At 41.2% G+C, this 13,250-nt stretch overlaps 1 protein-coding gene across 2 annotated transcripts in view; it reads right to left on the bottom strand.

Annotated features, from left to right (window-relative positions):
- LOC145342251 (calmegin) overlaps window positions 1-13,250 on the bottom strand; it is a 69,050-nt gene that overhangs the window by 55,468 nt on the left and 332 nt on the right. For both annotated transcript variants that reach the window (XM_080187659.1, XM_080187660.1), the window contains 5 exons: window positions 8,837-8,958; window positions 8,113-8,186; window positions 5,467-5,519; window positions 3,476-3,617; window positions 823-904 (listed from right to left, as the gene is read on the bottom strand). In XM_080187659.1, coding sequence (XP_080043785.1) covers window positions 823-904; window positions 3,476-3,617; window positions 5,467-5,519; window positions 8,113-8,186; window positions 8,837-8,953 — 468 coding nt within the window. In that variant the 5' untranslated portion in view covers window positions 8,954-8,958. Of the gene's footprint in view, window positions 1-822; window positions 905-3,475; window positions 3,618-5,466; window positions 5,520-8,112; window positions 8,187-8,836; window positions 8,959-13,250 lie in introns of those variants that run through there.

The raw sequence follows: 13,250 nt of genomic DNA, 5'->3' as shown, positions 1-13,250 counted from the left end.
GTGTGCTTATCTGTTTTATGATATCACGTGAGTGGATTGAATTGGTTGAAGGTGGGCACCAGTGTTGTTGGGAATTCTAAGAGGAGACCAAGATGGATCATGAACTCATCTCCTTTGGCTGAAGATTTCTGGCAAATGTTTCAGCCTAGTCTTTTGTGGTCATGTGCTGGTCTACCCCATCACTGAGGATGGGAATGCTTTTAGAGCCTTCTCCTCTCATTATCTGTTTATTTATTCAGCACTATTCACAAATGAATGTGGCAGGACTGAGGAACTTTGATCTGATCTGTTGGTTGTGGGATCAGTACATTCTGGAACTGATGCTAATCATCAAATAACAACCGAAGAATGATGAATTACCAACCAACAAGTCCAGGATCAGCAATAATCACTGACTAACTGGGCCTGGGAATGAGTAACAATTGAGTGTGATGATCTCCTTTGGTTTGGACAGGTGAGTGGTCAGCACGCTGTGAGATTGCTTCATTGTATGAAACAGCAAAACCATTCAAAACTTTGGTGAATGTAATTCTTCGTTGTATTTCACTAACACATGAATGTTTCTGGGAAGTTAAAACTACATCCACTTGTGGTGTACTACCTACTTGTAGTGGTACAACAATTTGCATTTATGTGACACTTCTATGTAGGAAACAAATCCATCGAGCAAATATAGCTAGAGAGAAGCAGCAAATAAATGATCTATTTACTGCCCTGGAAGTTGTTCTTTCTCTATACCAAGCTGATTTCAGCAATGATGTGTCTCCTGTTACAGTGCACACAAAGGATATCAATTTTAAACTTCTCAACAGGATAACTTACCAGGTCGAGCTGATCATCTTCAGAGAGCAGCTTCAGATATGCACCCCCACACTCTATTTCATTCTGGAAATGTACCTCGTACCTGCAGGAGAGAATGAGAACATCTAACTGCAGTAATACCTCTGTCTGTTCTTTTGTTATTTAATATTTTTCTTCCTTTTCCTGTTCTTTGGTCTCCACTCATTAAACAACATTCGCTGACAAGGGAAGTAGATCTGAGGGCTCTGCCTATGCATCACTTTAGCTTCCTGTAGGAGTTACAAGAGAAAGGCCATTAATGAAGTTCCCTGTGGTTTCTTCCTTCACCTTGTGGTGAAGTGTCCAGCTTCCAGTCAGTTATTCCCTTAAAGCATATTTCCAATGTTGTTTGCATTATGCGGATACATGGCTGCAAAGCTATATATTACAATAACTACAATGGTATAAAGCCTATAGAAATGATATAGTACAGGAGGCTATTTGGCTCATTATATCAGTATTTTTCCATTTTGAAAGAACTATTCAAAAAGTCCCACTCCACTTTCCCACTGTTTCCCAAAAATCCAACAAATTGTTTTACCATTTCAAGTATTTATTTAATTCTCTTTTGAAGTTACTATTGAACCTGGTTTTATTGCCCTTTCATGTAGTACATTTCAGCTCATAACAATTTGCTCCATACTTATGTTTCCCTGATTGTGCCTATGGTTCTTTTGCCAATTACCTTAAACCCGTGTTTTCTGGTTACCAACTCTTCCATTAGAAACAGTTTCTCTTACTTATTGTCAAGATTCAGAACATCCCTACGATGTATTCACTTAACCTTCCATGGTTGAAGAACTCTCCAATTTCTCTAGTCTCCTGGGCCACTCTAATAAATCTCCCTGAACACCTTTGGCATCCTGCCCAGAATGTGGTGTCCAGAGTTAGTCACAAAAGCTGAGCACAACTTCTTGTTTTTGTGTGATATGCCTCTATTTATGAAGCCAAGGATTCCATGTGCCCTTTTAAAACCCATCTCAATTTCTGCTAAAGGGCAGCACGGTGGCACAGTGGTTAGTACTGCTACCTCACAGCACCAGAGACCCAGGTTTGATTCCCGGCTTGGATACCATCTGTGTGGAGTCTGCACGTTCTCCCCGTGGCTGCATGGGTTTCCTCTGGGTGCTCCGGTTTCCTCCCACAGTCCAAAGATGTGCTGGTTAGGTGCATTGGCCATGCTCAATTCTCCCTCAGTGTACCCGAACAGGCGCCAGAGTTGGCGACTAGGGGATTTTCACACTAACTTCATTGTAATGTTAATGTAAATCTACTTGTGACACTAATAAATAAACTTCAAACTTCAGAGATCCCCTGATCTATCTGCTTCTGTACCCCCTTTAAAATGGTACCATTTACTTTATATTGCCTCTCCTCCTCCTTCTCAAACTTTACCTGCCCTGTGTCTGTCTGTTCCACAGTCTACGTTTGTTACCATCCTCCTCACAGTTCACTACATTTGCAAGTTTTGGGTCAAATGTAAACTTTGAAATTATGCCCGGCGTACCCAAATGCAAACAAATGCATCGTCATATCACCCAATGTCTCAACAAAACGGTGCAAGTCAGCTGACCTTGGTGCTGTAGGCTAAGGAAGGGGAAATATGACACAGCTCAAGCTCCTGACACTATCAACATACCTGTCGGAAAGTGCTTATGTATGGACATTGCCCAAGATAGAAGCAAACACTCATTGGGGGAAATTTTCCCTTCCTGCCCACCATGGGAATTGTAGTGGGCGGGATGCAGAACATGCAAAGGTCTGTTGACGTTGGATGGATTTTCCTGTTTTGGGATGAGTGTGGTCAGAAAATCCCACCCTCTGTCTCCAGAAATGATCAAACAGATGGCTGGCGCGCATTTCTTTAACTCACAAATAAAAAAAAAGACTCATGATTTATATAGGAGGTTCAGCCATTTTATAAACGTTTTCTGCAACCAGAAGCTGAATCTTAAAATATCTGCTGAAATTGGTGACATTTCAGATTCTGGATATTTTGGAAGATTCTGCATATTGTTGCATCTTTGCAAATGAGCAGCATTTACTTCACTATGAAGGGATAATAATGTAGTTCCCTGGTGTTACTTCAGATGTGGGGGCCATGTGTAAACCACATCTAACCTGAGACCTGCTCCATGTCTAATGCAATGAACATGTTAAGATCTCATGCAACAACTGGACACAAAGCTGGTTAATTCTGCAGACATGAAAATTAGGACAAAACTCTATAATGCAACTGATATAATGAAACAGCTTTTCATTTCAGCTGCGTATTTGCAATGGGTCCTTCAGAAGAAGCCCAACACAAATATTAAAATTTTGCTGGTTGGTGGCTGGTTCTTTCTAATAGGATTTCTTTGTTTATGCAGGTTACTATTCTGAAACTTCAAGTGCTAACTGATCCTAAGGGTTCCTAAGCTTTGGAAAAAAGAAACTTTAATGTTTAATGGATATTCTGAATGCTAAGCTTTACTATTTGAACTTGGGTATTAAGAATGCAAGCTTGGATGAGGAACTGGAGGCAGTTAGTGTCCACGTACTGGAACTTCACAAAAATACCTGAGAATAGCGGTCCTCGTATTCTTGTGATGTTATGTGTTACAACAGAGGTTTTGAATGAAAACATGATACTCACTGCACAATGAGAGGCAAGCTTTTGAAATGGAAGGGTCTCCTAAAGTGTGTAGCAATAGCATGATGTTTGGCTTGGGACTTCAACACAAGTCCTTTGTTTCCTGGCATTTTCTGATTAAACGATTCTTCAACAGCCCATATTCCTGGAATTCAGTAACCAATTAGCACAACCAGGAGCACTCAATGTAATAAACAAAACCATTCGGTATATCACACTACCATACATTACAATATTACAAAAATACCATACCATACAATACAGATATATAAACTGCACCAGTGGTGTCATACTCACACTGAGCCATATAATAGTGTCATGTATACATTACAAATTACTCATGATTTCCATTGCTGGTCATGTATGTAATGAAGGTGTGTAGTGGACATTGGGTCAACATAATTTACATCACCTGATATTAATATGGAAGCATCAGTCTCATTATTGAGTCAGTAGTCCACCCCAGCCAGTGCAGCCAGCACATTTTAAAAGGGACATACATAGTGCCCAATGTGTCCATCTGCTTTAGATGTAGGCCTATTTCACTGCTGCTTTGATTGTGATTAACTGGCCATCGCTCCACCTGTTGGTCAACCATAACTCAGTATGATCTACATGAGCAAAGACTGGATAATTGGTACAACTGTCCATGGTCAAATCTCATTCCTTTAATCATTGCTCAGGGGTCCAATCTAATTCAGGTGGTGAGATAGCTAATGTATGTTCAGAATAATGCCAACAGTGCAGGTTTACTCCTGTCCTGGCTAAGGTAGACTTGAGAACTTGCTCCTTGCCCTGCGCTTAGGAATAGAAGGCAATAAACCACCGCTGATACAAACCACCAAGAAAATAACTCAGGAGAAGCATCAGTTGACAAAGAGCCAATGAAATGCCCCCGGGCAGAACTCATATGAATGAATCATTGTTTAAGCCCATACATAGAAAATGTTAATTATGCGCAGTAACATGTTGATGCCTCTGAAACTATACTCCAGGACAAGTTAAAACTTTTAGGAGAGATAGAGAAAATTTGGGGAAGCTTCTCCCAAGAAGGATTAAATTACGCCCTAATGTTTGACTCTCAACAATAGAAAGTAGAATTGATGATCAACTTAAGACATATTGTGGAAAAGCAATAACAAACAGGTAACAGAATTTAAAATGAATCAACATTAATCACTGAAAACACTCAATGCAGCAACAATAAGAGGTCTCAGGACACCAGGCTAAAGTCCAACAGGTTTTTTCGAATCAAAACCTGAGGAAGGAGCAGCACTCTGAAAGCTCGTGATTCGAAATAAACCTGTTGGATTTTAATCTGGTGTTGAGAGACTTCTTATTGAGCCCGCCCCAGTCCAATGCCGGCATCTCCACATCAATGTAGAAAGACAAATTGTCAAGCTAAAAGAATGAACTTGGTTAGTGGCTTTTGAGTGCACATTTATTTTATAAGATAAGCAGTTGCCTGTATCTATGTATGCATATTAAATGTACATAGCATCAAGCACTCAGAGCTTGTATGCAGTGGTGAATCATCAAATGAAGATGTTGTAAAGTTTTCATTTTAAGATGTAGCCTTGCTTCCACATGATCCAAAGAGCCAGAGGTAAAGCACTCATTGACAGGGGAGGCAGCGATGCAGTGCTGTTGTCACTGGACGAGTAATCCGGAGAGCCAGGCCAAGAGACAGGGACCTGGATTCAAATTCCACCATGGCAGTTGGTAAAATTTAAATTCAATGAAAACCTGGAATTAAAAATCTAATGATGACTAAGAAATCATTGCTAATTGTCATAAAAATCCATCTGGTTCACCTTACATGGCTTGGCCTACTTGTGACTCCAGATTCACACTAGTGTGGTTGACTCTCAGTTAGAGATGGGCAATAAATGCTGCCCTATCCAACAATGCCCACAGCATGTAAAATAAATTAAAAAAAATTAATACTCAGTAACAATTCCATTTGTATTCTATAGAGAAAAGATATATCTTACCATCATATCTGGTGTCATTAGTGTCATCCTTTCTTGCTTCAGACTTTATCCACCTGAAGGAAGGAATGTAAACGTCTTTCAGCTGCTGTGAGACAAACACAGTACATGTTCCACTTTCCCTAACTTTGTTTATTGCTCTTTAACCTGCCTCTGTGAAATCTGCAGCAGTGTTGCATGGTTGGCTAGTATCTTCTCCCCATTTTTATAAGACATAGTTTCCAATCACAACCAACTCCCCAACTCAGGGTGCAGTTTGGAACTTTGTCATTTGGAAATTTACATTGTATAAACCTCTGTCCTGCCATTGTATGCAGTTTACAAACCACCTTGCCACGACAGTTCAATCTTGTAATGATTTATCCATAGAAAACTCCACCTTTCACATTATTCATTAAAGGCTAAATTTGATTGAGAGAGAAATTGTGAAGAAAATCTCTCTCATAGGACTTTAACTGTTAGTAAATAAACATTGACGGATCAATAAAATACTTAGGAAGCAAGTGTTTTCTGAATGTCAAAATATTCAGTTAAGTATATGATTCTCGCAATAGCTCCATTGTCTGTAATACACTGAGCCACACAGTCCAAAAGTTCAAGGTTTGATGCTTGATTGCACTGAGTTAGCTGATTTCAGCCAGACTAGCAGGTAGTATCACAACAACGCTAGGTTAAAGAAGCTGCCAGAGCCACCATTATCCAGTTACCACTAGAAAGCATGTCCCTCACTCTATCATTATCAAGTCAAAGACCACTCCTGAAACAGCACCAGGCATATCTAACACAAAGTGTCAACTGGTGAAACTTCAATACAGGACTGGATGCATGCTAACTAACAAACGTAATTTGCTATAGACAGAGCAAAGTGATTCCATAAGCAGTGGATCAAATCAAAGCTCTGCAGTCCTGCCATGTGTAGTCCTGAATGGTGGTGGACAATTAAACTTGAGGAAGTTCCACAAACATCTTCATCCTCCCTAATGGGGGAGCCTAGCAATTCAGTGCAAAAGATAAAGCTGAGGCATTTGTAACCTTTTTCAGTGAGGAATGTCAAGTTGATGATCCATCTTGGCTTGTTCCTTACGTCTCCAGCAGAACAGACTGACTGGAGTTTGACTGACTCCATAGGATAACAAGAAATAACTGAGGGCACTGAATACTGCAAAAATATGGGCACTGAAAAATTCCTGCTGTAGTATTGAAGACAAGCAGCTGCACCCCTAGCCATACTGTTCCAATGCAGCTACAATATTGACATCTACCCGATAACGTGGACAATTGTGCAGTTATGCCTATCCAGAAAAGCAGGACAACTCCAATCTGGCAAATACCCCCATCACCCTTTACTCAAATCTTCAAACAAGGAAGGAGTTTCATTTAAAAAGTCTTGTCTTCTCCTCTCCCCACCTATCCATAAACAGAAAAATGTCTTCAATTGATTCCCCTTTTGTGGCATATTTCCCAATCTCTCAGTTTTAGTGTGATCAAATTTCTATTAATAACTCCATAGCAAACTTGAGATAGGATGAATTTAAAGGGTTAGTTTATTTGCACACACTCAAACAACAGGAAGGGGAATTTGAACATAGCTTCTGGTACATTCATACAATAAACAAGAGATAGAGAAAGAAAAATTTATGGACCTCAGAATAAAGAATTATTTTTTCCTGTGAATCCAGAATCAAAGCCCTATGTTGTATTCTTTAACAGAGGTAGACAAGGAGGAAACTGATGCTGGGTAATTCACTTTTCCAGTAATGGTGACTTCCGTGATGAGACTGGCATGCAGAGATCTTGAAGATTCTGGTAGAGACATCCAGAAGTTCCAATAGAAACAGTGTCGATGGGGCAGGCATTCAAACGTGGACAGAACACCTTTTCTGAGCTGCTGCTTGGTAGATGAAAGATGGCAAAATGCCTTGCAGTCCAACAACTCAGTATAATTGGTTTTCCAAGCTAGGGGCTGGTCATGTTATATGACTCCCACTTCTCCAATTTGGCTTTGACAAAGGATATACATTCCTTGGTCTGGTTCCTGAGATTGTTAATGTTCCTATCATTAATAATTTGAAAGGAAGCTTGCAGGCCTTCTTACCCAAGCAGACGAGTAAACTCCGGTGACCAGGCCTGGCGTACAAAGCGTAGATGGCCTTTGAATTTAGTCTCTACCCTGCTTAAAATCAGACAAGCTGTTTGAACTGTATCTAGCTCATTCATGTGAATGATCCAATCTTTGATACTGTAATGCCATAATAGGGTGGCCCAGTGGTTAGCACTGCTGCCTCAGTGCCAGGGACCAGGGTTCTATTCCTGGCTTGGGTCACTGTGTGGAGTTTGCACGTTCTCTCTGAGTCTGCGAATGTTTCCTCTGGGTGCTCCGGTTTCCTCCCACAGTCTGAAAGACATGCTGGTTAGGTGCATTGATCCGCACAGACACTGGAGTGTGGCAACTAGGGGAATTTCACAGTAACTTCATTGCAGTATTAATGTAAGCCCTACAGGTGACTAATAAATAAACCTTTTAGTTACAGAACACAGTTTCATAACATTTCTCTCAATTCAATTGAATCAATCAACCAGTGAGATTCTACACTAAAGCACAGAGTCACACAGACTTGCACAACACAGAAAGTGAGATCAAACACTTACCCTTCAAGACCATCTGTGTCAAAGGTCTCCACAAAGTAGACTTCGCCAACAGGCTTTGGCGGCTTATAAGCAACCTGAAAAGAAAGTACAATTAAAGTACAGCACACACAGCATAGCACTGACATGCAACTACGTATTTTAGAAAAGTTGTTGTTTGTGGGTGATTCCATGGTTTGGGCCACAATTTGGCATTACCTTGTAGTGAACACATATTTGGCTCATTATTGGGGACGTCTTTACAGTGAAAAAAGAGCAGAGACAAGTCTCTTGACCAGTCCTACATGCCTCCTGGAAATGAATAATGTTGTACCAAGCACAAAGGAATAGATCTAATATTGTATCAATGCAACAAGTAAAGGAAATATGGACAGGTTTCCAATTGGCTCAGTGGGTAATCCACTATACCTGGTTTGCAATTGATTCATAAAGATCAAGGTGGTCAGATGTTCAATCCAAGATCGATGCTAAATTTTAAGACCTAGGTGAAAATTCAGGCAGAGTTCATTTTCCTGATTTTGAAATCTATCAGTGATTGATAGTAATTACTAATTGAACTGGTGTGAAGAACCCAATGCCAGTTGCTGCCATGCCAGGTTATTACTTTTAAATTCACTTGGAAGGTGCGTTACAAAATTCATGAGCTACTGCCTGACGGGGTTATCCGTGTGGCATTGGACCATTTAAGCTGTTAATATAGTATATACAGTATAACAAAAACTCTCACCCTGTTTGGATGAAAAGACTCCGCATCTTCTTGAAATTGTGAATCATCAGTAATGCCTTGAGCAAACACCAGAGTCAGTCCACAGATCCCAAGATGTGAAATTAATAGCAGCTGCATAGTATCTTGTAAAAATTAAACAAATCAATTCATCAATAGATGTTTGCACAATTATCCCCTCATGTATCTGCTCCAAAAAAAAAATCAAGAATTAGAATTACCAGTCCAGTTTATGAAGCTGAGACTGGGAGTTAATGCTGTGCATATAAGCCTCTTACTGAATACTTTGACATGTGTTTTCTATTTTCCCTTCTGTGTTTGGATTCTAAAATCCATTTCAAGCTGGGTTCATTTTGTTGCAAACTGCTCTGATAGTTGTGACTAAATAACCATTGTTTGAGATTGAGAAATCAGTAACTGTCTTTATTGAGATAAATTGAGAGCAAAAAATGATTTTCAAACCACCTGCTGAAATAAAGGGGCACAATTTTCTGTAGCCCCTACAGCGCAGGTGGAGATCATTTGGCCCATCGAGTCTGCATCGACTGACAGAAAGCAAAGGGTTGGGATAAATGGGTCCTTTTCTGGCTGGCAAATGTAACTAGTGGACTGTGCCGCATGAGTTGTATCTTGGATCTCAACTGTTTAAAATGTATGTAAATGATCTGAAAGCAGGGAGGGTGTAACATAAATTTGTAGTTGATACTAAAATGGATGGGAAAACAGATAGTGAAGAGGGTATAAAGATTCTACAGATGGATACAGATAGGCTAGGAGAATGGGCCAAAATTTGGCAGACGGAGTTTAATGTGGATAAGCGTGATATACGTTATCCATTTTACCTAAATGGAAAGCAGATTCAAAATGCTTCTGGGCAAAGGGATATGGGTGTCAATGCTCATGAGCTGCAGAAAGTCAGTATGCAAATTTTAAGTTTATTTATTTATTAGTCACAAGTAAGGCTTACATTAACATCGCAATAAAGTTACTGTGAAATTCTCCTAGTTGCCACACTTGGGTGCTGTTTGGGTTAATGCACCTACCAGCACATCTTTCAAACTGTGGGAGGAAACCCGAGCACCCGGAGGAAATCCACACAGACAAGGGGAGAAAGTGCAAACTCCACACAGACAGTGACCCAAGCCAGGAATCAAACCTGGGTCCCTGGCACTGTGAGGCAGCAGTACTAAACACTGTGCTACCATGCCACAGGTGCAGCACATAATAAAAAGACAAATGAGATGTTGGCATTTATTGCAAAAGGACTGGGATATAAAAGTAGAGAAGTTTTGTTGCAATTGTATGGGGTGTTGGTCAGACTACATCTGGAATATTGTGTCCAGTTTTGGTCTCCTTATGTGAGGAAGGATGTGGTGGCATTGGAGGCAGTTCAGAGGAGATTCACCAGATTGATTCCAGGGATGAAAGGGTTGATGTCTGAGGAGAGATTAAAGCGTTTGGGCTTGTACTCGCTGGAGTTTAGAAGGGTGAGAGGGGATCTAACTAAGGTAAATAAAATTTTAAAGGGGCTTGATAAAGTACATGGAGACCAAATCTTTCCTCTCATGAGGCAATCTAGAACAAGAAGTCACAGGTATTGGTTGAGAGGCAGAACATTTAAAACTGACATGAGGTGGAACTAGCTCTCACAGATGGTGATCAATTTGAGGATCTTGCTGCCCCATTGTGGAGGGCGCGGAAAGTCTGCAGAGAGATCTGGATAGGCTGAGTGAGTAGGCGAGGACCTGGTAGAAGGAGTATAACGTTAGCAAATGTGAGGTTATCCACTTTGGTGGAAATAATAATAGGAGAGATTATTATTTAAAGGGTGAAAAGCTGTAGCATGCTACAGTGCAGATGGACCTGGGGGTCCTTGTGCACGAATCGCAAAAACTTAGTCTGCAGGTGCAGCAGGTGATCAAGAAGGCGAATGGAATGTTGGCCTTTATAGCGAGGGGGATAGAATATAAAAGCAGGGAGGTCTTGTTGCAACTGTACAAGGCACTGGTGAGGCCACAACTGGAGTACTGTGTGCAGTTTTGATCCCCTTATTTACAAAAGGATATATTGGCCTTGGAGGGAGTACAGAGAAGGTTCACCAGGCTGATACCAGAGATGAGGGGGTTAGCTTATGAAGAGAGATTGAATAGACTGGGCCTGTACTCGTTACAGTTTAAAAGGCTGAGGGGGGATCTTATAGAGACTTACAAGATAATGAAGGGGCTGGATAGGGTAGAGGTAGAGAGATTCTTTCCACTTAGAAAGGGAAACAGAACTAGAGGGCACAGCCTCAAAATAAGGGGGGGGGGGGGGGCGGGGGTGCTGCAGTTTAGAACGGAGTTGAGGAGGAACTTCTTCACTCAAAGGGTGGTGAATCTCTGGAATTCTCTGCCCATTGAAGTGGTGGAGGCTACCTCGTTGAATATATTTAAGTCACGGGTAGATAGATTTCTGATAGACAAGGGAATTAAGGGTTATGGGGAGAAAGCGGGAAAGTGGAACTGATCCACTTCAGATCAGCCATGATCTTATTGAATGGCGGGGCAGGCTCGAAGGGCTAGATGGCCTACTCCTGCTCCTATTTCTTATGTTGTTATAGTGTGGTGGAATCTGAATTGCTAAATGGTTTCATGAGGGAGATAGATATATTTCTAATGAAAAAAGAGGTAAAGAGGGATTGGGGAGGTGGATTTGAGACCAGGGATCTAATTGCATGGCGGAGAAGCTTGAAGTTTGAACTTGCTTACTTCTGCTCCAAATTCCTATGTTTTGATCACAATTCCACATAGGCTTAATCTCCGTAACTCTGTGTATTTACTCTGCTAGTCCCCCTGACAGTAAGGGACAATTTAGCAAGGCCACCAACATATCCTGCATAAATTTGGAGTCTGAGAGGAAATTGGAACACCTGGAGGAAATCCACACAGAATCACAGATTACTGCAGTGCAGAAGAGGCCCTTCGGCTCACCGAGTCTGCACCAACACGTGAAATGCCCTGACCTGTTCACCTAATGCCACTTGCCAGCACTTGGCCCAGAGCCTTGAATGTTATGGCGTGCCAAGTACTCATTCCAGGTACTTTTTAAAGGATGTGAGGCATCCTGCTTCCATCACCCTCCCAGGAGTGTGTTCCAGACCACCACCACCTTCTGAGTAAAAAAGCTTTTCCTCAACTCCCCCCAAACCTCCTACTCCTCACTTTTAACTTGTGTCCCCTCGCAACCGATCCTTCAACTAAGGGAAGAGCTGCTCCCTATCCATCCAGTCTCTGTCCCTCATAATCTTGAGCACCTTAATTAGGTCACTTCTCAGTCCTCTCTGCTCCAGAGAAAACAACCCAAGCCTATCCAACCTCTCTTCATAACTTGAATGTTCTAGCCCAGGCAGTGTCCTGGTGAATCTCCTCTGCTCCCCCTTCAATGCATTCATGTCTTTCCTATAATGTGGTGACCAGAACTGCACAGAGTACTCCAGCTGTGGCCTCATCAAAGTTCGATACAACTCCATCATGAGCTCTCTGCCTTTGTAATCCACATCCTGATTGATAAAGGCGAGTGTGCCATATGTTTTTCTCACCACCCTATTTACCAGGGACACAGGGAGAATGAGCAAATTCCACACAGATAGTCATCCGAGGTCAGATTGAACCTGCGTCCCTGGTGCTATGAGGCAGCAACGCTGACCACTGTGCCACCATATTGTCCCCAAATGGCACCTACTATTAGCTATACTTGTCCAAGTACTGTTAGGTGAAGAGATAACAAGTGTAATGAGAGAAAATAGGGCATCTGGAATCTGAGTGAACAGGACAAACCACTGTACATCTCCTTCACCAATCTGATTGTGAAATTAACAGTTCAGGGACTAAGAAGGAAGTGTAAATTACAGTAGTAAATTCAATGTCAAACCAGGAATAGAAAGAAAAAGCGAGGGAATCGAATTTAGGATTAAAAAGGGGGGAAAAAATAAAGGAAAGGTAGATTTTAATTTGATGTTTTTAAAGTCAACAATCAAACCCAAATCAATGAGGTTCCATATCTGTAATGGCTAATTTTCAGTTGTCAGCAGTAATTAACACTTTATCATTGTTAAAAGTACTGACAGTGACATAACAAAGCTTCATCTCTGTAACGAGTTTTGTTCAGGCACAAAAATCAACATTTCACACCCTTAAGAACATCTTAATGAGTTAGCAGACAGCAAAGTGCCAGGAAAAGGCTGCAATTGTGCAACCAGGATAGCGACGCTTGGATAGGCACCTTTAACCTCAAATTATGACCCTAATCATATCTTATTATTGAACACCCTCCATGTGATTTTGTTTCAATCCTGGCTTGTTTCCATCCAACATTAACTTTTACTCCCAACCCCCTCCCTGGCCTTGTACGTTCCAGGTTAGTAACTTGCCCAGTTTCA

The sequence above is a fragment of the Carcharhinus amblyrhynchos genome, chromosome 4 (assembly GCF_965287045.1).
Source record: "Carcharhinus amblyrhynchos chromosome 4, sCarAmb.v2.hapA, whole genome shotgun sequence".
In the NCBI taxonomy this organism is placed as follows: Eukaryota; Metazoa; Chordata; class Chondrichthyes; order Carcharhiniformes; family Carcharhinidae; genus Carcharhinus; species Carcharhinus amblyrhynchos.
Note: the sequence above shows the minus strand (reverse complement) of the source record. Positions and strands in the feature narration are given on the sequence as shown.